Raw genomic sequence first — 22,559 nt, 5'->3', positions numbered from 1 at the left:
CATTGCTTTTTGTAACACATGTAAGGTTCCACAGGATACGGTTTTTCCTCACCTTTGGAGTCAGTGTTTCATAGCAAACAAAGGTTTGGTATCTGATCTTTATAATATATTGATTTTCAGAGGTAGCCAATAAGGCTGCAGATACTGTGGTTTGGCGTTGCTTGGTCAGCAAGTAGGGCAGAACAGTTTCTCCAGAAACATTTTCAGGCATTAATACCCCTGAGTCACCTGACATGCATTATTCCCGTCCCTCTGTCGACCTTCCTGATGTCTTACCAGTATGTGATTCTGCTGTTTTGACTCTGCCTTCCTGTCTTGTTTGGCTCATTCTGGGCCTGCCTGTCTGCTGTAATTCTTTCTGGACCTTGCTGACATGAAACACGATCATAGTCCCTTTACCTTCAACATCATGCACTGTGTAGTGAACAATATCTCTGTGCAAATTAGCAGACTAACCAGCAGGATACCACATACTATCAATCAAATTTTACTGATTTTGCACAATCATAACCTATCAATCTCTTGTTTCTATTTATTATGATGCATTTATTTACAAACTGCTGTCCAGTTTTGCCCTGGGGTAGATTGGCTTCCTGTGAGTCTCACTCCTCCCAAGCTTTCTCCCTTGTACCACCTTGAGAGTTTTTTTCTTGTCTCTGCTCTTTCAGGGTCTAGACCTGGCTCTAGTAAAGCTGTTTTCCTTACATATAATATATACATACATTTTATTTGTATAAAATATTAATTGAAATGAGTCTTATGCTGTCCATTTGAGTCCATATAAGCAATCCCTATACACAAGGTGGGTTGATGAATATAGGAGCTCCCCTTTATCAGGAGCCAAATGACAGATGCTGGGTTATAGTTGTGACTGTATTCTTAGTTTACTCATGTTTCATCCTTAAAAAAAAGAGATTTCTAACCTATTACTCGTAAAATTATTCATACAGTCACCATATGATGGAACCTATGTCACTGCTACTGCAGTATTCATAAGTGCAATTTATACTTGCATCCCTGAGTGCTGAGTTATATAAGAGAGCTGTATGAACCATCTGACTTGAGCTGTCTGTGGTTAATTAGCTTTCAAAACCACAAAGAATCAGTAATAAAAAATTGGCACACTTGTAAAGTATATTTCAGGGCAACAGATGTAAAAGGCAGGCAAATGACAGTACAGATGCACACACAGATTCGTGGACTCACTTCATTAACCTCTTATAGTATCCAGTATCATGCTTTGAGAAAATTAAAGGGGCCCAAGCAAGCCTAGCTCTTCACTTATCGCTCATCTTTTATGAAGCACATATTGCACGCCACAGGGTAATAATCAATATGAAGAAGTGTCTAATATGTTCCCTTCTGGCCTGTAATTGAGGTGGTCTATGCAGGAGAGCAGAGTGCACAGTGGGCGTCTGTGCACTGCTGCCTTGGACAGGTCTCCTAAACAATGGAAAGAATGCCTAGCCATGAGTACCATGGGGCCGAGAATATGACAGCGGTAAGATTTCGCTCTATAGGAAACATACTCCCCCTCCTCCTGAGCTGAAAAGGCAAGGGCTAAATGTGCAAAAGCAGCTATTTGTTCACCAGGACTGATCAGTACCCTCCTGAAGTTTCAGTCTCCACCTTTTTTCCATCACCTCTGTGGGAAGTGCTCTTGTCCATGAGATGTTACCATTGGCCATGCGTGATGTTTGGCCTTGTGTGGCCTGTGAGAAGTAGCTTGAAAGGTGTGGTAATTTAAATGAGTTGATTTATCTAACAAAGGTAGCACTTTTGTCAAAGAAAAAGCTGTGCAGAGCGTTTATAGGAATTTTTCCAGTTGAGCACTATCCTCATAATTTCTCTCCACCTATCTATTTGCAGGGTATCATGCAAGATGTCAGATTTGTTTTTGCTCCAAATGGTTACATCTTGCAGTGTCCCAACCTCAATCGCAGTAAGTGAAATTCAATTTTGTTAATTACAAGCCTGTATTTTACTTCTATGTGTAACTCACCCTTACACTTAATGGGACTTTTAATGGGAATTCACTCATTGTTACCACATCATAATTGAGCTCTTACAACAAAAAAAACTATACATGTACATTTCCAAATTCTACAAAATGAAAACAAGAATATAAAGCATTATTGCAAGTTTTATTTTGAAATGGCCACATGAAATAAGTCTAAAAGCAAATTTAGCATTTTAATGTAATTTAATGTAAAAGTTATACAAAATCCAAAACTAAACTTATTGGTTCCACCAAAAGGGGAACTGGCTGATATATATTGTTTTTTGTTGCAAGGGCTCAATTATCACTGTGAACAGCTTCAGGCATACAAATCAGTTCTTGAATTCAAATGAGGTGATGTGTGTTTCAAATAAATTGATTTCTGATATCTAAATCCAAAAGCAGCACCAATTGTTGACATTTTCTCTATAACCACAATGGTTCTAGTCCCATAAGGAGTGAGGTGAACTAAGTCTACATACCAAGCTTTCACATATTAAGTTAAAAGGCAATGGAATCAGTGTGGTTCTACAGGGGGCCTCAGGGACTTTAAATGTGTGCACTGCAAAAGCCTGCTGCTGCCAGTTTGCTGTAAATAGAGCAGGGCATTTTCTCTAGGTGGTTATGTTTTCAACCAAGTGGAGTGACAACTTATGCTGAGTGCCCTGACCCTAGTCACTAATCATGCCTCTCTCATGGCCTTCCTCTTTCCTATTTTCTTTGCTCTGTAATACTGCCTTTGCTCCATTGAGCTTGCCCAACATGCAGTGACTTCCTCAGCCTTGTACAAGGGATCATGGACCTTCAGGAGCTTTTGGCTAAGATGACATTAAAGGTAAGCTCTCTCTCTCTCTCTCTCTCTCTCTCTCTCTCTCTCCCTCTCTCTTTCACCCCCTCTTCCTCACTTTATGCCCACACAAACACACCTATCACCTTCACACCCCCAGACCCTCTCCAACCAGCCTACGCTGGTTTGTCAGTACTCAGGCACACTGCCGTCATTAGGGAGGCATGGAGTGTGATCTAGAGAGTGGTGCAGGTGCACAGGGCACCTCTCGGCGTCCCCTTCCATCCTGCTCTGCAGGGAACTCCTCACCTTGCTGACATTTCCGCTGAAAATGCATCAGCCTGTGAAAACGTCCTCAAATGAAGAACATTACCCAACCGCTGCTCAAAACCTATCTCCCATTTTAATGAGCCAGACCTTGTTCCCTCAGCAGCAGAATATGAAGCTCCTGGGAGACGGAGGCACATGCCATCACGTGCCATGTACAGGTCTTTATATCTGAAGACGGCCTGGTGGCATAGTGGCCGAATAACTGTGCCCTTTCCTTGGTCTTGGCTGAGAGAGTCGCACTGGTGGGCCAAGAGCTGCAGGACTGTGCATGAATTTACCGCGCTTAGGAAGCCGGAGGGGGGATGGCTGGGATAGTAGAGCTCCCCACACCTCACTGCTTTTGCTGGCTTCATGCCACCTTAACAGAGGTCAGGCAGTGACATTTCATGTTTCATGTTTCTGTTTCATAACAGAGATTTGTACTAACTCACTGTCTGATAAAAAGTATTTGAATAATTTTATAATGAAATAATAGTTTTATTGTCAGTGAATGCAAAGTACTTTAGAATACAAAAAAGATAAGAAATAGAAGAGAAAAATAGAAATAAATATAAAGCAGAGAAAAAAATAAATAGTAAAGTTATATACATTAATATCTTTATAAAAAATACAAAACAAGGAAAAGTGGTGTTGATTTAAAAATTATGCTAACAGTCCCCCTTTTGACTGAACCGCAGACCTTGTGCATTTCAGCAGTTTTATTTTAATTTATGAGGTCAAATTATGGTACCTGTGGAGCACAATGGCTTGTCTGCTGCAAATAAGGCATGCGTGTAGGTACTGTTAAGCTGCATTATAGGCCTAAAAGGATGACAACATTTCTCTTTTAAAAGCTACAACTGATGAGTGGAAATCTGAGCAAATCCACAAAGAATGCTTATAAAGGTGATGAATGATGTCCTTGCCCACCAAAGTGCTGTCTCCACACTTGTTATTTGTCTTATTTATGATGTGAGAGTACCTTCAGGAAGCTGGTGGTGTATATTATGAGAAGTTTATTGGGAGGTAATTATAGATGGTTGCTCTGTTTGTTGATGCTTTGTGGATGTCTGAAGTTGGGTGAAATAAATGTATGGTTCCTTCAGTGAGTCTCAGAAATTGTTTGCAGTGCTATAGAACATATTGAAAGGCAACACGCTGCAAAGGCTGTAGAACATATTGAAAGGCAGACCAAGTAAGCCCTAAATTGAATTACAGCTTTGTTCCTCAAAAAATATTTAAAGCTAAAAAAAAAAGTCCCCCGGCACTCAGGCAAGGTGTCCCATTTATTTCTATCTAGCCAAATGAGTCATTCAACATTTTTTCACTTGAAAATATATTTCCTGCTAACCTTTGAGCTGTTTCAGAAGCAATTTTTAAAAAGCACAGTAGCACTGGATTCTTAAAATATAATGGAGATATACAACCCCTTTTTTGGGTCATTTGCAAATATGTGCAGCATCTGGCAAATTGCACTCAATATTTAAATATTCATGGAACGGGGACCCATATGATGACCACACTTGTGTGCATGTGGCTGCCTGCACAGGTATTGAATTGGTATTAATGATTGTCCACAGCAGTGTAAACACAGTGTGGTTGTTGAAGACGAATAGGGTGTAAGTGGTCAATTTTATGGTCAACATGTTAATTTAGTAGTTATTATTTAAGATTTCTAACACTACATTTTAATTCATAATGATAGAATTGTCCATCACAATAGGCCTCATATGACCCCAGTGACGGAGGTGATATTGTGCTTGAGTTAACCAGTTGTACTAAACTAAAATACAGGAGCCACAGTCATTGTGATCAGGACTAAAATTATTAAAAGAACTCTTGGCTAGGAGATGACACTGACTACAAATTGCAAGGACCTGGCTGTAATTTTGTGTGTGTGCGCGTGTGCATGTATCCATGTACATATTGAAAGTTTATATTGAGATGAATTTTTCAGTCTAATAATGCACATTCTAGTTGAAGTTATCATTATATTTCAAAATGTCTCCTCATGGTCTTTCACTTTCTTAGGACTTAATCCCGGCTCATGTACCTCTGCAGTCGCTTGAGGTCAGAGGCATCAGTGAATGAAAAATCAGACAGCCTCGACATCTTTCTCCTTCTGTGTCCAAGATATCAATCTTTTGCCCCAAAGATTGGTATTCAGCAGTCATGCTAGTATCTCCCAGGACCAAGGAAACAATATTATCTCAGGGAGTTCTATAACCTTGAGCTTTGTGGAGGTCAACAACATTGTCATGTTCAGCGTAGAGGAAGCGTACCTCTGTTAGACCTTTTCCTGTGATCAATAAAAACACTTTGATAGCATGGAAAGCTCTCATCTATTGCTTTTAGGCTGCAGATGGCACAGCAACTTGAAAGGAGCAGTTTACTTGAAAACCAATCATTTAATACAGATTTCTTTCCCATGAAGAAAGTGTGAGGGGCAGCACCGAATTAGGAGTCGTGTGACTCAGTAGTTTAACACAAAGAAGCTAAAGCTTCCAGTAGCCAGTTGTACACCTTCCACATTTTTAATTCCCTTTTTTCCAAGCCACACAGGACTGAGCTATGAGACTCTGCAGCTACAAAGGAGCTTGTGAATGTGAAATTCCTCCCACTGTTTGGTGGAGTGCTCCTTTAAGAGTACACCAGTTATCAGTGATTGATGTATATGGGGAAAGGTTCATTTATAGCAGGTGCTGTCCCACTCTGTTCCCAGGTTACAGCAAAGCCAGTGGGGGAAGGAGGTGCAGTAAGTGCCTGATCACCTCAGTGTCAGGCCTAAATACCCTTATCCATATTAACATAATAAAGCTTGAGGCAATGCATAATGAGAGGAACTTCAATCTTCAGTCTTTGTTTTGAAGCAGGCTGCTAAGGACCATTTTTCGTGTGTCTGTGTGTCTGGCTGTATGTTTTGGTGTGTGCCTATGTGTGTTTCTGGGTGCGTGTGGGTGGCAGTTGAACTATGCTGAGTCCAGGCTGAGTCAGTTGGAAGGTTGTCACTGTGAGAGGACCTGCAGTGTGAATGATGTGGTGTATCGAGATAAAGAGCTCTGGACCGAGCCAGAGAACTGCAGGACCTGTGCCTGCATGGTAAGGAGAAACATCCACCCTTTTCCCAATAGCTTTCCCAGTCTGGAGAAATACATCTCCATAAATGCATAATCAGTCCAGTGTATTCTCTAGGGGTCAATAAATAAAGTTAATATTCAGCATAAAATAATGTAAAACACAGAAGTGATTCATGTAAATCAGTACAGAATAAACAGGACCTAAATGATTGAAACTGGACTCAAATTTATTTTTAAAGTTAATTTTAAGGTAATTGTCCTGTGTTTTCCTGGATACTTACACATTTACATAATACATTTCTGTAATTGAACATGTAGTGTTATTAATGGTCTGCATCTTGCTTGTGCCCACTTCCACTCTTGGCTTGCAGAACGGCATTGTAGAGTGCCGGAGAATCTTCTGTCCCCCTGCGAACTGCTCCGAGGACCAGCTCCCAGTGCATATAGATGGAACGTGTTGTAAGATGTGCCGACGTAAGTGCAAAATAACCACGACCACACTGCCCACCACCCAAGCCCCCCGGGTGGCTACCACCACCGCCCAGTTTCTCCCGCTAGCCGTAAGCAGTCAGGGGAGATACAGCAGTACAGCATTCTCTGTCAGAGGCATGTAATTGCTTAAAGCTTTGATGAAGTGTAATCAATTCAACTCCATTAGTGGAGTGGAAGAGCTGGGTGCTGTGCTCCTGATCAAGGTTTCTTTACTTTTGTTGCCCAGTGGCCCGTATCTTCAATGTTGGCCTGCTCTGAACAGGTGTTGAGTTTGATGAGGCTGCTCCATCCCCAGGGTCCTGCAGGGTTAGGGGCTGGGCTCATCTTAGCAGAGTCTATTCTGTGCTCCCGCATTGGGGGACATAGCTCATTTGATAAAATTGACTGAATTAATTATACAAGTTCATTCAAAGGTCACTCGAGCACAAAATGACTCTCAAATGACTCAGCCTCGCTTTTGTTATTGAGCAGATTACTGATGTCTTCTGAGCCAAATGTAATGAAAGTGAGCCTATTTATGTAATGCAATTCTTATTTTGCTATAATAGTTGAAAGATTATTTTTTACATTTTTCTGTTTGTAGCTAAATGCACCTACATGGACCAAAGTCTTTCAGAGGGTCAGCGCATATTGCAACAGATCTGCAGTGAGTGCAAGGTAAATACCTGTCTCTGTCCAGTTGCATGCTATGAATTGAATATATTGTGATATGTGTTTTGCATTATTAAATTTGATGTTGACCTATAGTTCCTACATTCCACCAATTTTCTGTCTATTGTTTAAACAAGATGACAATTAGGAAATTATGTATTAACATCAAAATAATTTATCATATTGTACAGTCTCATGTGTTTTAAATATGTTTTTGTATATCCTAGCCACTGCAGGCTCTTCTTTTCTCAGCCTGATTACAATGCAATTTTGATTGGTTCAGTTCAGCTACTTCAAAATGGCCCATCATGATAGGAAAGTGAAATGGCATCTTAAAATGAGACACCATGGCTAATATGGCACCATCCTCATAGACATCTCACATATTGATACTAACTTGTGTTTTGCTGCTGGCTAAACCATGGTAATCCCTGGTTCTCTCTGCTGCTTGTGCTATTGTTGGACTTTGATAAATTGCATTTCTCAACACCCAAATAAAGCAAAGGTGCTTTTTAGTAAAGGTGTTGTACTTGGCCTACATAAACATCCCATGTCTGTCCTAATCAAGGTGTTTCTTACTTCATAATAAACAGATAAATAAACATTTTAAGAGGCACTTTGAGGTCTAAAGTGTCACTATGAATATCAGTTAAAATAGGTACTCGCTTTTCCATGAAACACACTCAATGCCACACAGCTTTATTTTCATGAGCACATTTATACATCTGTAAAGTTCAGCAGAGTGATGCCTTCTTAGCTATAATTTCTTGATTCCGAAATTTCTGCTGTTTTTCTGCTGCAAGATTTTTCCTTGCTGTCTGGGTTCCTCAAATAGCATGGGGTTGTGCAGAGGAGGCCCAGACCTGCAGACATTCAATTAAGATCAGAGACATGGCAGCTGAGATCAGAGCCACATCAGGCTGGAGAGTGCAGCACAGGATTCCGCCTGAGGTTGCACCATATAGCTCGACTTGGGCATCAGAACCCAGACTGATTCACCTGAGGGCAAGATAAAGATTGGGTTACTCCTTCCTCTGCAAAAAAGATGCACAGATACATGGAAGAGTGACCACCAGCTATAGGAACTCAGTAAGGCTTTAGGGATGGAATAAGCTATACAGAAAAAGAGAACTGTGTTTGTATAGGTCTCACGGTGCTATAGGGCCATCTAGGTCAACCATCAACCAAAAGGATTTAAATTTGAAATTATGCATCAGGTAAGTTTATTTTGTCTAACATCACTCTCATTAATAGAGTTAGGTTTACTGTGCTGATCCATTGTAGTCTGTGCCCTTCAAACAATGTACAATGTACAGTGTTTCTGAAGTGGTTTTAAGAAGCTTCTAATTTATTAACAATAACTTACTAAAAGTATGCTATGTATTACTCATTTTTAATTCAAATATATTTGTATAATAAACTTTATAATATGTAATGTTACAAGAGAAGTCATATAGAGAGAGAATCTAGGTCCAGGCCATTAATGAGCAAGCCAAAACAGTTACAAGGAAGAACTCCCTGAGAACATGAGGAATAAATCTTGAGAGGAACTAAAGCTCAGTAGGGGATCCCATCCTGTCCTTGACAACAGACGGCAGACTAAAAGCACACAACAAATAAGGTTGCTTTTGCAATTAACTTGCAAAAGCTTAAACGAGTATCTTATAAGCCTTAATACATTACATAAATTTGGCAGATATTTGAGAATTGATTCACAGTAAACAGTCTGGTAGGAGAGTTGAAGGCAGTGGCTCTTCAATAAGTCGCCATGACACCCAGGAACAATTTTTTATCACTGCAGGAGAGTAGGTAGAAAATGCAGATTGACCAGTCAGGTACAGCTGGAGGGTCGATGGTGGTCAGGCTAGTCCAATAATAATATAAGAAGCACAAAGTAGTTTACCAACTGGTTTTAGATTAATACATTATTCACATCTTTCCCTGTGCATTTTCCTTTGTGTGGAAGAAAGAAGATGCAGGCTTTTTGGTTGTGGTTGCAGTTGAGCTTTTCTTCTGTGTTGGGTAGATAGTTTGGAAGTTTGGACAGTTGTCTGGTTCAATCTGCCACCCACATGCTGATGTGAGTTTGATCAGTGCTGCTGTATTGCTACTCTGCAGTGATTGATGAGAATTTGAGGTCTTTGAATTCCCACTTACCAGCTACATAATTTCTTGAATCTCCAAGCATGCATGAAAACGCTCAATGCTTGCAGAGCCAGTTTCTCTTGAGTCCTGTGGAGGATAAACTTCCACAAGCTACTGATCTGTGATTGCTTGAACAGCCTTTCTCTTCTGACAGAATGGACTGATGGTACCAGTGTCAGAAAGTTGCCTCAGTCTCAACTGCACAGAAAAGGACCAGATTTTACCAGAGAACAGGTGCTGCAATGTCTGCAGAGGTGAGTTGTATTTTTATGCATATATGTCCCAGGCATGGTCTGTTTATGGCAGATTTGCTGCTAAACATGCAATCTTCTTATAAAAATAGTCCTGGATAGAGCTACCATTTGACATGCCTCTCATGTCTCTTTTATTTTCTATGTGGCTTATCCATCTAATGTTGGCTGTGATGGAGATGCAGTTTTGTAAATCTACTTCTCTAAAATAGTTTTTGTGGCATAGTACAAATGGGAAAAAAGGTGAAAATTTAATGTTGACACCCCCCCCCCCTTTTTTTTTTTTTAAGGCTCAGACCAAATAAATACTACTGTCAAAAAATGGCTCTTAAAACCCACTGTTTGTCCACCTGGAAAAGGGCCAAGAATAAATGCTTGATATATGAAATACCTATTGCTCTTTGTATACATTTTAATAAAAAAAAACAAAAAACAAAAAATGGATTGTAACTGTACGTTTCCTATAAGTTGTCACCCTACTAAATTTCTGTTATTTTATACTGCAAATGATAATAAATATTAAAAATGTTCTTAACTAAAAAATTGTTCTTTTATAAGTATACTAATATATAATAGCAACAGGAGCAAGCTTGACACATTAAATATCAGCCTTCCATTATTCTGGCACTCTGATTTTGTATGTTCCAAATAGTAATGAACACAACATAGAATGCTTCCACTTTTGGCTTAGGGTTTAACAAAGCCTTTAGGCCCCATATGAGCAATTATAGATGGTTCATTATAGTGCAATTATGAAAGAGCTCTACAGTGGTCTTTTCCAGTGTCAGTTCTAGAATATTCCTTCGATGTTCACTATACTGCTAAACAGCTGGTTCACCTCATCAGTTAGTTATCGAGATCTACAGTTTCCAAGAAGGGAAATGAATTCACTTCATAAATTAGGGGTCTCTTGACCTAGTATTGTGAAACCTTGGCATACAGACTGTGCTTGCATAATAAGGACAAAAAGGACATATTGTGATTGCATTGCTTGATCTTGTGATTGTCTTACAATACATTAAATCATACATGTTGTGATATGGCTGTTGAATATCCTACATTATTTACATTTATCAGATCATGTGAATGCCATTATTCATCTAAACATTCACAGTACACCCATTAAGAATGGCGGAATGATTGCTCAGGATCGCAGTAATGGAACTTTTTTGTTATTATTCTTTTTCATATTATCCATACAGCAAAGGTCATCAATGTTTAAAAACCTTCTACAAAGACCAAATAATCTATACAGGACTTTTGAGGTTAACATGTGTATATTAGGTACTATATAAAGAGTTGTAATTTTGAAACCTAGAAATTTCCATAGTCTGCCACCAATTATGTGTGAAACAAAGTGTTATGTCAGTTTACAAGGGGACTTGTTACTGTGCTCATCGGAAGCTAATCTATTAGTGTGGGTGTTAATTGAATATTGGCCGTGAACATGCATGAAAAGCATTTTTAATTTGTCCTCCAGTATAACATGCAGTGGGTGCGGGTGTGTGTGGGTGTTTGATTGGGGCAGGGAGCAGTCATTAAAGTGGGTGACGATGAGATGTTGAGTTCTAGGCTGAGATTCATAAAGTAGTTTGAGCCAGCCATGCTGATGTAGGGTCTGTTTTTCCGAATTCAATGAAATCTCAAAAGTCTCTTACCTTGATAGATAATGGGGAATGGTTTCATTTAATATTTCTATCATTGCCCCTGTCAGTAGAATAGAGAAATAATCCAGTATCCTCAATATTTTTGCATTAAATTGTTCTCATCTCACACCTGTTGTCATATGTATCGTCTCAGGTAGCCTCTGTGTATACAAACTTACTGCTACAACTGAATAATAGCATGAGCATACATTTTACTTGAACAGTTCCAGAGCTGATTTTAACTTAAAAAAAAAAAGAAATTATTTACTTTGAAGATTTTTCTTAGTGCTTTTCTACGAGTAGTATTCTGACTTTCCAGTTGTCAGTTGGCTGATGGTGCTCAGTCTTGGCTAAAACCCAGGAGAGAAGTTTGAAAAATTCAGGAGTGTTTTATTAGGCTAAGAGAAATACACTATGGGTTAGGTTTAGGTTCTGAGTAACCTTTAGGCCTATGTTTTGGGTTGAAGATAGAGTTGCAGTTAGCGTTGGTGCAAAGGTTAAGGAAGGGTAATGAAACATCTAGCTGGTTTCTTTAAGCATATACAAACCAGCTAACTAAAATGTTTTTAAAATATGCCTTACAACAATGACTTACATAAGGAATTCATTATAAATTCATGGATGATACAGTAATCCTGTTATAAATCTCATTTTGAAGTGTTTATTATATATCACCATTCTAATGGTTTTAAAATGTGTTTTTATGTTTACTATTGTCATGAATGATTTAAGGTAGGACATGTGAGCACCAAAAGCAACCAATTCTTGTTGTCTTAGAACTTGGGACTCTTATTTACAGTACATCTCACCACATTCCAAGGCATTAAAGGTAGTTATTATGGCTTAAATGCAGTTACAGTGAAAATGAAGACTTCCTCCAGAAAAGTATGGAAATGTTTGAATATTTTAATAATTTTCTAGGGAAGTCCTAATGTCTTTGCTTGTGTTTTACCCCTTTAAAGAAAAGATGAATTGACCTATGAACCATTACTGCTAAGACAACATAAACTCCTCTGGTGCTCACTTATCAGAAAAATACTTATCATAAAAAAAACTTCAAAATCCTCCATAATGATGCAGAGTTGCAATCCTTTTTTAAAGAGCCTCCCCATATCTCCTAAAGATGAGACAAAAACATCAAAAACATGCTCATCAAGAGTGAGATATATGATCAATTGGCGCTGCGGTACTGTAGCCTGCAATTCTTCTAGATGTGTTGCATGTCAATTTAACACAGCCACTGAAATGACCAGCACAAAAGGATCTCTCAGCAAGAGATCTAATATATCTCCCCAAGCATCTTTATAATGGAGAAACCAAGATGATAAACTTGTTGAACATGTAAAATGTAGTTGTTTAGTGAGTGGAGGCTTATTTTGCCACATTGTCATTTTCTTCTCCTTATAGATGAGCAGAACAGAGATACACCATGTTGTTGTTTTTTTCCTTTTGTGGATAAGAAATTATTTCATAGTGAAGATATTTAGACTTTTATTTTTGTGCTACATCAGAGACTAATGGCTGAGCAATCGCATTTAGTGGTTATGCTAGCAGAGTTGAGTCTTTTGTTTTGTGTGGTGTTCTCAAACTCTGAAGTGTAAAGCCAACAGAGAGAACTGTGAAAGGAGCTATGTACAGTGATAACTATGTACATGTCAGTTTACAGAGATGAGTTTTGTTTTGTGCAGCATTAATGTGTTACCTAACACAACCAAGAAGACATGTTTTTCCAGATAGTATTTCTCATTGTGTTGCTATTGTTCCAATGAGATGTGCTACTGCAAAATGTAGAGCATTTTTTATATGTTTTGAGAATAAAATATAACAGAATTCTTTTTGCAGTAAGGAGATTGATTTTATGTGTACAGTTTTAATCCTGCAGAATCAGATTCAAAGCAAGCGATAGATGGTGAGCCAGTGAATCACATGATGTTGTGGGTCCTGCACAGTGCAGCACTACAGACTGTATGAGCATAGAGAGGAAAATGGAGATCTACAACTGCGAAAGTTTTGAACTAGACACACATGCTCGTGCACAAACACAGGTGAAATCACAGTTAAATCAGGCTGATCTTAAAATGTGCATATGAGAAAACCACAAATAAGACCCAGTTATTTAAGTAGAAACAAGCTCAATTTTTTTCCTTTCTTTTTGTTTTTAAAGCTGATTTCATGCTATTAAAGGGATTTTGATGGGTTAATCAGAAACTGAGATATTGAGATGAAGTTTGGTGTATGTGCACAGAGGTCTTTGTGTATGTAACTTCACTGAGACTAATACTGATGATATAGTTGCCTCTTTTGGGAAGCATGGGACAGTAAGAAAAATAGTAAAAGTGGGAAAAGCAGGTTTAAGGAATTACCATGCCATTGTTGAGTTTGATACTTAGGAACCCACAGCATTTTTACAACCGGACCTTCGTTGCTATATACCTAATGCAGTTGATACCTCAGTGAAGTGGCTAGTTGAAAACATTAGCATACTAGTGCAGGTTGCAGACCATACCTCACTGACCACTCCCCATACAGATGAACATGACAACAGCTAGACATAACTAGTGCATAAAATCACATTTGCATTCATCTTAAGCAGCTAATGATACTGCTGCTCACCCTAAATTGCCAAACAAACTAAAACCACCATAAACACTGCCCCTTCTGTAGTAGAACATGTGATCAAAAATAAGGCTTCCCCTAATAAACAAGGGACAAAATGGTTAAGGTCATTCTTAGGATGTGTCACAAAACCTCCAGGAGAAGCAGATTTTGAAACTTTGTGTCTCCACATTGAGTTGAGGTTTCAGGATTGCCTGCCTTGGTTTTCTACCTAAGCACAGAAAGTTTTTGAAAGTCTCCTTCACCTAGCTTCAGATGCTGTGAAACAGCTGGGTTTACATGCTTCTCCTCATGAGTATGTAAAGCTTCTGGATTCAGCATATGGCCATGTGCAAGATGGAGATGATATGTTTCCCATATTCCTCAAGGTGCATCAGAATTCAGGTGAAAAAGGTTCCGTCTTTGGAAAAAGACAGATGAGCTACCAAACTTGACAAATTACAGCAACATAAAGGCAGTTCAAAAGTAAAGCCAACCTTGAACATTCATTCAGTAATGAAATTCACCTGACATTCTGACATGCATGCTAGTATTCTGCAAGCTTACATAGCAGAAACTGAAATACTGAGGAAGCAAGTTACTGATTTGAAGAAGCAATTGATTTTTAAGAAATGTAAAAAGGAGCCAATGCGTACGTCCAGTAAAGCTAGAAGAAGTGAAAAACTGAACACAGACATCCAAGTGCATCAGATAGCAGTCAAACCCCAGCCTCAGTCTAAAGCTTGGTACTGTTTTAAGAGTGGTGATGATGGTCATATAGTAAGACAGTGTGAGAATTCTCCAAACAATCTTTTGTGGACAACAATTACATAGAACTGAGAGTCAGATAGGAGGAATCGAATGTGACATTATGGTTAGCATTTAATTTGGGCCAGGTGTCAAGAGAGGGAGGTATTAATACCCAGACCTCTAATAAGAGTCATACTCCACTCCAAAAACCTTTGAGGGCTGGATGTAACAGTCACATACACATTCAGCCGACTGGAGATATGGCCATCAGTGGACTGGATGGACCAAGGTGCACAGCCTCAGTTATTATTGAGGGAACCCCCTGTGAATGCCTTCTTGATTCAAACTTACAGATGTGTGCACTGCTGAGTTATCCCTTTCTCCTACAACGATTCGGGATCATGCCCAAGATCCTAAATAGCGAAATATCCTTCGACTTAGGTGATTCCCCCTTGTCTGAGGAGAGGGAAAAAAGAATCACTGTGAAGTTAAATTCCATCCCAGGGACTTTGTACTCAGTGACCTTGATTATGGTCATACTACAGCAGTTAAGCACCACAGATCCCCAGATTCACCTTCCAGATCCCACTTCTTTCAATCAGAGGGTGAGACCTAGCCATCTCTCTGATTATGAAGCTGTGAGACTCCATCTCTAAGAGCTGTGTGATACCAACATCAGAGCATCTGGTAGCCCCTTTGCTTCACACATTGTGGTGGTGAAGAAAAAAAGTGGTGCTATAAGCCTATGTGGATTATAGGAATTTGAATAAACTTTTAAGGATACATATGCTCTACAAAATATTGAATGAGACTTTTTGAGCTCTTTGCAGATTTAAGTGGTTATCAGTCATGGACTTTAAGTTGGGGTATTACCAGGTCGAGCTTGAGGAAGAGGTTAATCATATGACTACTTTTATGGCACCAGTGGGCTTCTGGGAATTCTCACAAATGCTCCAAGCATGTTTAAACACATGATGAAGACATGTTTTGGTGGTATGAACCTTAATTAGGTCCTGGTATTCTTAAATGATTTTATTGTGTTCTCAAGCACACTGGAAGAGTATAAGGATCGTCTCCTTTGTCCTACAAAGGCTTAAAGGTTTTGGATTGAAACTCTCTCCTGATTAATGTCACTTTTTCATGAAATCTGTCAACTACATGGGCCATGTGTCTGAAAATGAAGATGACATTGACCCTGGAAAGATTGCTGCTCTTCCTTTCTGGCCAAGATACAACAACCTTGAACAGCTGAAGTCCTTCTTAGGATTCACAGGTTATTATAGGAGGTTCATGGAGGACTATTCCAAGATTGCCAGAGCCCTAAATAGCCTCACTGCTGGTTACATCCCAAAGATATCCTTAGACTCAAAATGTACTAAATCTAAAGTGTATTCTTCTTTTCAAAAGGGAAGTGGCCTTAGAATGAAAAGTGGACTGTTGAGTGCAATATCTTGTTTCAAACTCTGATTAAAATGTTTGCCTCTACCCCTGATTTAGGTTTGGCAAATCATATATCAGCCATATATCCTCCACACTGATACCAGATTGCATGGTCTCTGTGCTTCATTATCAGGAGGAAGTTGGTCAGCTTCAAGTTATTTCTTATGCAAGCCATGGGCTGTCAAAATGTGAAAGAAGATGTCCTGCATACAAACTTGAATTTCTAGTCCTCAAGTGGGAAGTGTTTGACAAGTGTTTTGATTATCTTTACAGTTCAAAGTTCACTATCATGACTGTCAAGAAGCCCCTGACAAAAAACCTGATGCTGCAGGACACAGATGTCTTGCAGCCCTTTTTGGTTTTGACATTACCATTGAGTACAGGGCAGGGAAAAAAATAGGATGCCAAGTGGCCTATCTAGAAGGCCACATGCACCTGAGGGGCAGGACAATAGTGTGACTGATGATGATTATGATGATCGTGTCAAACAATTTGTTGTCTGATTTATGGAACTGGGAGCTGAGACAATATTTTCTAAAGCTACTGAGAGCAAGTATAGCAGATTGAGTACTTTCATAAACAATAAAACCAGGTGAGGTTTGGTTTGTTTATCCAGCCACGTATTTAGACTCTTATTTTTGTGCTACATCAGAGACTAATGGCTGAGCATTTAGTGGTTATGCTAGCAGAGTCGAGTCTTTTGTTTTGTGTGGTCTCAAACTCTGAAGTATAAAGTCAACTGAGAGAATTGTGAAAGGAACTATGTACAGTGATAACTATGTACATGTCCGTTTACAGAGATGAGTTTTGTTCTGTAAATTATTAATGTGTTAGCTAATATGTCCAAGAAGACATGTTTTTCCAGATAGTATTTCTCATTGTGTTGCTTTCATTCTGTTGAGATATGGTACTACAAGAGGTATTTGTGCTGTTGAGCAGTTTCTATGTGTTTTTAGAATATAGCAGAATTCATCTTTATGCAGATTGGTTTTATTTAATTCTGCAGATTCAGATTCAAAGTGAATGAGAGGTGGTGAGCCAGTGAATCACATGAACTTGTGGGTCCTGCAGAGTGCAGCTCCAGAGAGAAACAGAGATCTACAACTGCAAAAGTTTTGATCTGGACACACCCACACAGGTTAAATCACAGTTAAATCAGACTGAACTTAACATGTGCATGTGAGGAAAAAAAGGGACTACCTGGGTAATGTTTTTTTTTTCTTTATCAATTAGGAAAAAGATGTTTTTCCTTAAGAGAGATAGCTTTCTTTTCTTTCTTTTTTTCCTGAATTGTAAGCAAGCAAATTGTTACTATTCTGAAAATATTTTTTGCTTATATTCACTGTCATTTCTTAATGGACCCAAGCATACCTTCTGGAGTAATTCACCACCTCTATCCACCTTCAGGAGTGGATGCTGGCAGTGTGTGCAAACTGTCACAAGGGAAGGAAAGGCAGTGATACCTTTAGCAAGATTGATGATGTTTACTCAGGCTGTCATGCTTTTCCCATTCTGTTCATACACCTGTAAACTTCTCAAAATGTGATAGGTTGCTGGCAGAGACCATACAGTTAACCTGTTAACAATAAACATTACGAATAAATATTTCTAAACTTTTATGATGAAGGGCTAATGATTGACATGACTGGTAATTGCCAGCTGTTTTCCTGATTATAGAGCAATGAACTTACCTACATACCTACAGTTTCTGCACTAGAAGTTCTATGTTGAGAGTTATGAAATGATGCTTTCTTCTCTCCCTTTCCTCTGCTAGGCTATGATTTCTGTGCAGAGGGAGTGCTCTGTGGGGAAAACTCTGTTTGCCAGAACAGGAACAGCAAAGCAGAGTGCGAGTGCAAGAGTGGCTATGCTTCTATCCATGGAGATTCCACTTACTGTGAAGGTAGGGCAGGCTGGGACATCTTCATCTCCCTCTAGATTATGTGTGTGTGTGTGTGTGTGTGTGTGTGTGTGTGTGTGTGTGTGTGCATACGAGAGACAGAGCTGGAAAGAGAGAGCCAAGAAGAGTGTGTGTGTGTGTGTGTGTGTGCGTGTGTGTGTGTGCGTGTGTGTGTGTGCATGCCCGCGCATGCGTGTCAGTCACATGACTGCCAACAATAATGGAGTTATTTGATCAAGTAGCTTAGAAGGCCTGCTTCATTGGCCTCTTGAATTGCCTGTTCTGTGTGATGGTGTCCTAGGGGTTCAGCTCGGCTGCGTCTTGTCTGTAGAGACCACTCTCGTCTCTCTCTCTCTCTCTCTCTCTCTCTCTCTCTCTCTCTCTCTCTCTCTCTCTCTCTCTCTCTCTCTCTCTCTCTCTCTCTTCCTTGGTTATTGTTTGCTTTTTTATGCTCATTTGCACTCAGTTTGGCTCTAGTGCAAAGATCTCTGCATATACAGCTCTAGTCATGCAGACCTATACAACATGGGGATAAACTTTTGGAGAATTTACATCACAGGGTTAGAAATGTTCGTGTGGTTATATACCATGGAGCTTCAATTGCATTGGCTTGTTGTATAAGAAAGGATTAGTAGTGTTCTTATTTTAGCAGATCATGTTTCATTTTGAATCATATGAACATAAAAGAAAATCAGAATCTTTCCATTAATTTTAACCTCATTTTGTTAGTTTAGTTATTTCATGAAATCATGGGGCTGTTTCAAGCAACAGCAATGGACTACACTTCGACTGAAGCACAGATAAGTTTTTTGGTAGGCAGTGGTGAATGTCATTTACCAGGTGTGACACAACAGAGGGACAGGATGCGAGCAGTAGAAAGCAAATATGGCTTTGTTTAAGCAAAAACCAGACAGAGCTGAAGCAAAAGCAGACTTGCAGAAAGGGATGAAATACAACAGGGAAGAACTGGGTGTAACTGGGTGCAACATGTACAGTGAAGGAAGGGGGGGACTTTAAATAGGAAGAGGAGAAACAGGGGACAGGTGTGTGTAACGACCAATCAGTACTCGACTGAGCACAGTTGTGGTCAGAGGTGTGGGGCAGTAGAGATTTGTGATTGGAACTCATGCAGGTATGGTCTTTGCCCTGTGACAGGCTGGATGCCAACTGAGACGTAGCACTAGGTTTATACCGTAGTGCATTCATATCTTTCCTGCAGCTTATTCCCATGATGAGGAATTAAAACTGCTATTTGTTTTTTAGGCTTTTTTTGGCCATGAAAAGGGTGTTGGTGTAGCTGGACACGCATCTAATGAAGTTTAAATGCCCTGAAGTGATCTGAGAATCACTCAAATAAACTTGCAAGTGGAGAGTAGTTAAAAAAATTAGCAAAAATTTAAATAATATCCCTGCCCATAATGGGGCTTATATAGAGCTGTGGGATGAGTGAAACAAGGCCACAACAATAGAAATAAAACTCCTAAAATTCCCTAAAACTTGCAAGCAACTAGAATCTTTGATTAGTTTTTCAAACAGGTCAGTGTTTTAGTGTAGGACCATCTTGAAGCAAAGAGTTGTTAGAAAAGGAATATTCCTGAAAACCCTGAAAGGGTGAAAGCCTGTTCCTCTGAGCACTCTAGCTGCATAGGTCTTTAGTGTTGTGGTGAGTATGCTGTGTCTGCTGTAATTCACAGCTGTGTGCCCAGATTCCCCACCCATCATTTTCTATCTGTTCTTAGGTTTCTTGCAAGGTCTTCTCTGTGCAGGGGCTTATAAAGCTCTATTTGCCTTCTTTTATACCTTCTGGGCTCTGCTAATGCATTGAAAAATAGAGGTTCACTGAGGTAATTTCTTATGGAAATGAATGCTGCCTTCAGGCAGCAGATTTTTCTTTTCATTTTTATGTTTCTAATGCATTAATTCAGAGAACTGCACCGGAAAACACCTTTGCTCTGATAAGATTATACTGTATTTTAATTGTGCCACTGTAATCACCTAAACTGGAGCAGAGGTATAGTGTAGTTAAATGTGAATAGAGAATTTATTGCTGGTAATTGTGGGTTGTTTATGCCATGCTTAAAGAGGCAGTAGACACAGTTTTTGACATCTATCAAAGTGTAAATATGACTTTATTAAAGACAAATAACTGTCACTATATTAACATAACAGTGAGTTATGTCAAATGAAGCATATCTTTAGGCTTTCTTGTATACACAAGGCCTTTGCCTCTCTTTTATATTTTATAATACCTTTCTTTCTAATGCTCAGATATGTATAGGAAAAAGCATCAACTGATCCTCTGAGAGTCTGACAAAGTTTCTGCCAGTGTGGCATTACCCATTTGGAAAAACTTAGTATCTTTCAAAATATCTTTCCTTCATAAATTGACAGCACTGTGAATTGTTTCATCCACTCTGTCAGTAGACAATCTCTTGGCAAAATTAACGTATCCCATGGCTGTCAACGATTTCGGCGAAGGTGATTGGCTAGCCGCCAGACAATATTATGTGTCATTTGTTTGAATGAGAAAAGAGTAAAGTAGCAAATGCAAAGCTCAGAGCCTCAGTGGCAGAAGCGCTAATCCGGCGCAGAAGCCTGGGGCAGCTCCCTGTGCCACTGATTGGCCACGTCAACACTTAAGATTTCAAAGCCTCCCCAATAAGACTTAGCATGCTTGCCGTCAGGCCTGCTCCGGCTGACAGACACACGGAACAGGTGTATCAACATGGAGGGAACATTCGTTTCCCTCCAAATTACAGTACTCACAGATAGGACGCAAGAGCCTGGGTGTCTTTCCTGTTATTTTGAGACAGCTTGCGTACCATGTTCTCAGAGTGCGACAGAGCTATTAAGTTCAATTTGGTTTGGCACATCTCCACAAGAACTGCGAAGCTGTCAGAGGAGCCAGGGGGAAACGGAGCAAACATGCTTAGTCTCAGTCTAACAGTACAAACATGCTCTTATTATTGCATGGTAAACCATAGGATGATCTGCTGTTCAGCACTCAATAGCTAGCAGGAGTCTCTTGCAGGTTTTTCAGATCTCACTTGGTCCTTCGCCTCTTATCTTAGGCGGTGCTAATGAATAAAATGAATATTTGATGGATTTTTAAAACAAATAGTTCTAATCTTGGAGAAAGGTGCATGCCCCTGGTGATGTTGCCTTGCCTGTGAATGGACAGAGGCAAGCTTTCTTACTGTATGTACCAGCTATTCACCAGCTGATGGCTGATTGGTCAGGACACTTGCCAGTCATGCAGCTGCTGGCATGGTAGATGCAGTCAGCTGTGTGATAGCATCTGTTGTTATTAAATGTAATTGGTTCAGCGTTACTTTCTACACTCCAGCTCTTTTATAACATGGCACATGGATAAATTGAATGGGACAACTTCAGACCGTATGGCACTGGTTTTGCCTCAGTTAGGCTTCCAAGCAAGATAAGGGAAGATGAATAAGTAGGAAAGCATGTACCGAAAAGTATTTAATGTAATGAAAGTATGTGCTGTAAGGGAATTACATTAAAAAATGATAGAATTTAAGGATCTTTAAAAGGCAAACTCTTGGCTTTAAAACTCCAAATGTGTTTGTTAAATGGTTTTCCATACTGTAGTGATTTCCTCCTGTTTTTATAAGCATCCACAGTAATAATGAACTGCTTTCTCCTTTCAGAAACAGTAAAACTGAGTAACATACAATTTAAAGTGGAATGAGAACTATATTTGTCATCGAGCTTGCTTTTCCATATGGCCATGCCATCACAACCTTCTCTTCAGTATACTGCAATGAAAAACCCATTTGAACTAAATTTATAGCTAGTTTTGTAAACTAGCTAAACATTTAATATTTAAGAGGTTTAACTGAATATTTAACATATAATGACATTTCATGTATTTACTGACAGCAATAAGCTTCATGCAGGTGTATTTAACATTCCAGTTCAAAATGTAATCTTCACTCTAGAGTGGTAAATCTGCTTCTGTTCTGTTTGAGTTTTTCCATTCACCTCATCAGATACCTTGGTATGGAGCCTTGTGCACCTGGTTTTGCTGCGTGTTGTGATGACATGCTGCACCCTCTGCTTCTGTTTGAGATGTGTCTTCAACTGTCCTTGTGTAAAGTAGAAGAACCTATAACACTGCCACTGGTATAATGGGAAAATGCTGTTTGCCCACAGGAACACATTTCCATAAAGCCACTCTTAATGCCATTACTATGGTATAAGCTGTAAAGGCCTCAGTCACAGCGCAACGATACCGACGCAGATCCCGCACTTCTATCCGTGGCCACAAATCCCTGGGTCACAAGTCTCAGCTGTCTGCTCATTAAATTGTTGGTTTTGAAGTCATTGACAGTGGCTGAAATATGATCAATTCATTATCTTAATCAATGTTGAGCACTAATTATTTCTCGTGCTCGTTCCACATTTTTCATAGTGTGGTTTTGCCAAATTTGATAACTGGCACAAAACCCATTCAACTCTCTGTCAAACACTGTAAGTACAGTAATGGGCTTGCTCTG

The 22,559-nt window shown here is 39.4% G+C and overlaps 1 protein-coding gene across 1 annotated transcript in view; it reads left to right on the top strand.

Moving 5' to 3' along the window:
• LOC113578130 (protein kinase C-binding protein NELL1) overlaps positions 1-22,559 on the top strand; it is a 159,197-nt gene that overhangs the window by 64,410 nt on the left and 72,228 nt on the right. The window contains exons 6-12 of the mRNA XM_035527909.1: positions 1,870-1,942; positions 2,752-2,834; positions 6,060-6,194; positions 6,544-6,646; positions 7,248-7,321; positions 9,615-9,714; positions 17,917-18,045. Coding sequence (XP_035383802.1) covers positions 1,870-1,942; positions 2,752-2,834; positions 6,060-6,194; positions 6,544-6,646; positions 7,248-7,321; positions 9,615-9,714; positions 17,917-18,045 — 697 coding nt within the window. The remainder of the gene's footprint in view (positions 1-1,869; positions 1,943-2,751; positions 2,835-6,059; positions 6,195-6,543; positions 6,647-7,247; positions 7,322-9,614; positions 9,715-17,916; positions 18,046-22,559) is intronic.

Source organism: Electrophorus electricus, chromosome 1 (assembly GCF_013358815.1).
Source record: "Electrophorus electricus isolate fEleEle1 chromosome 1, fEleEle1.pri, whole genome shotgun sequence".
In the NCBI taxonomy this organism is placed as follows: Eukaryota; Metazoa; Chordata; class Actinopteri; order Gymnotiformes; family Gymnotidae; genus Electrophorus; species Electrophorus electricus.
This window is presented reverse-complemented; position numbering and strand designations above follow the sequence as displayed.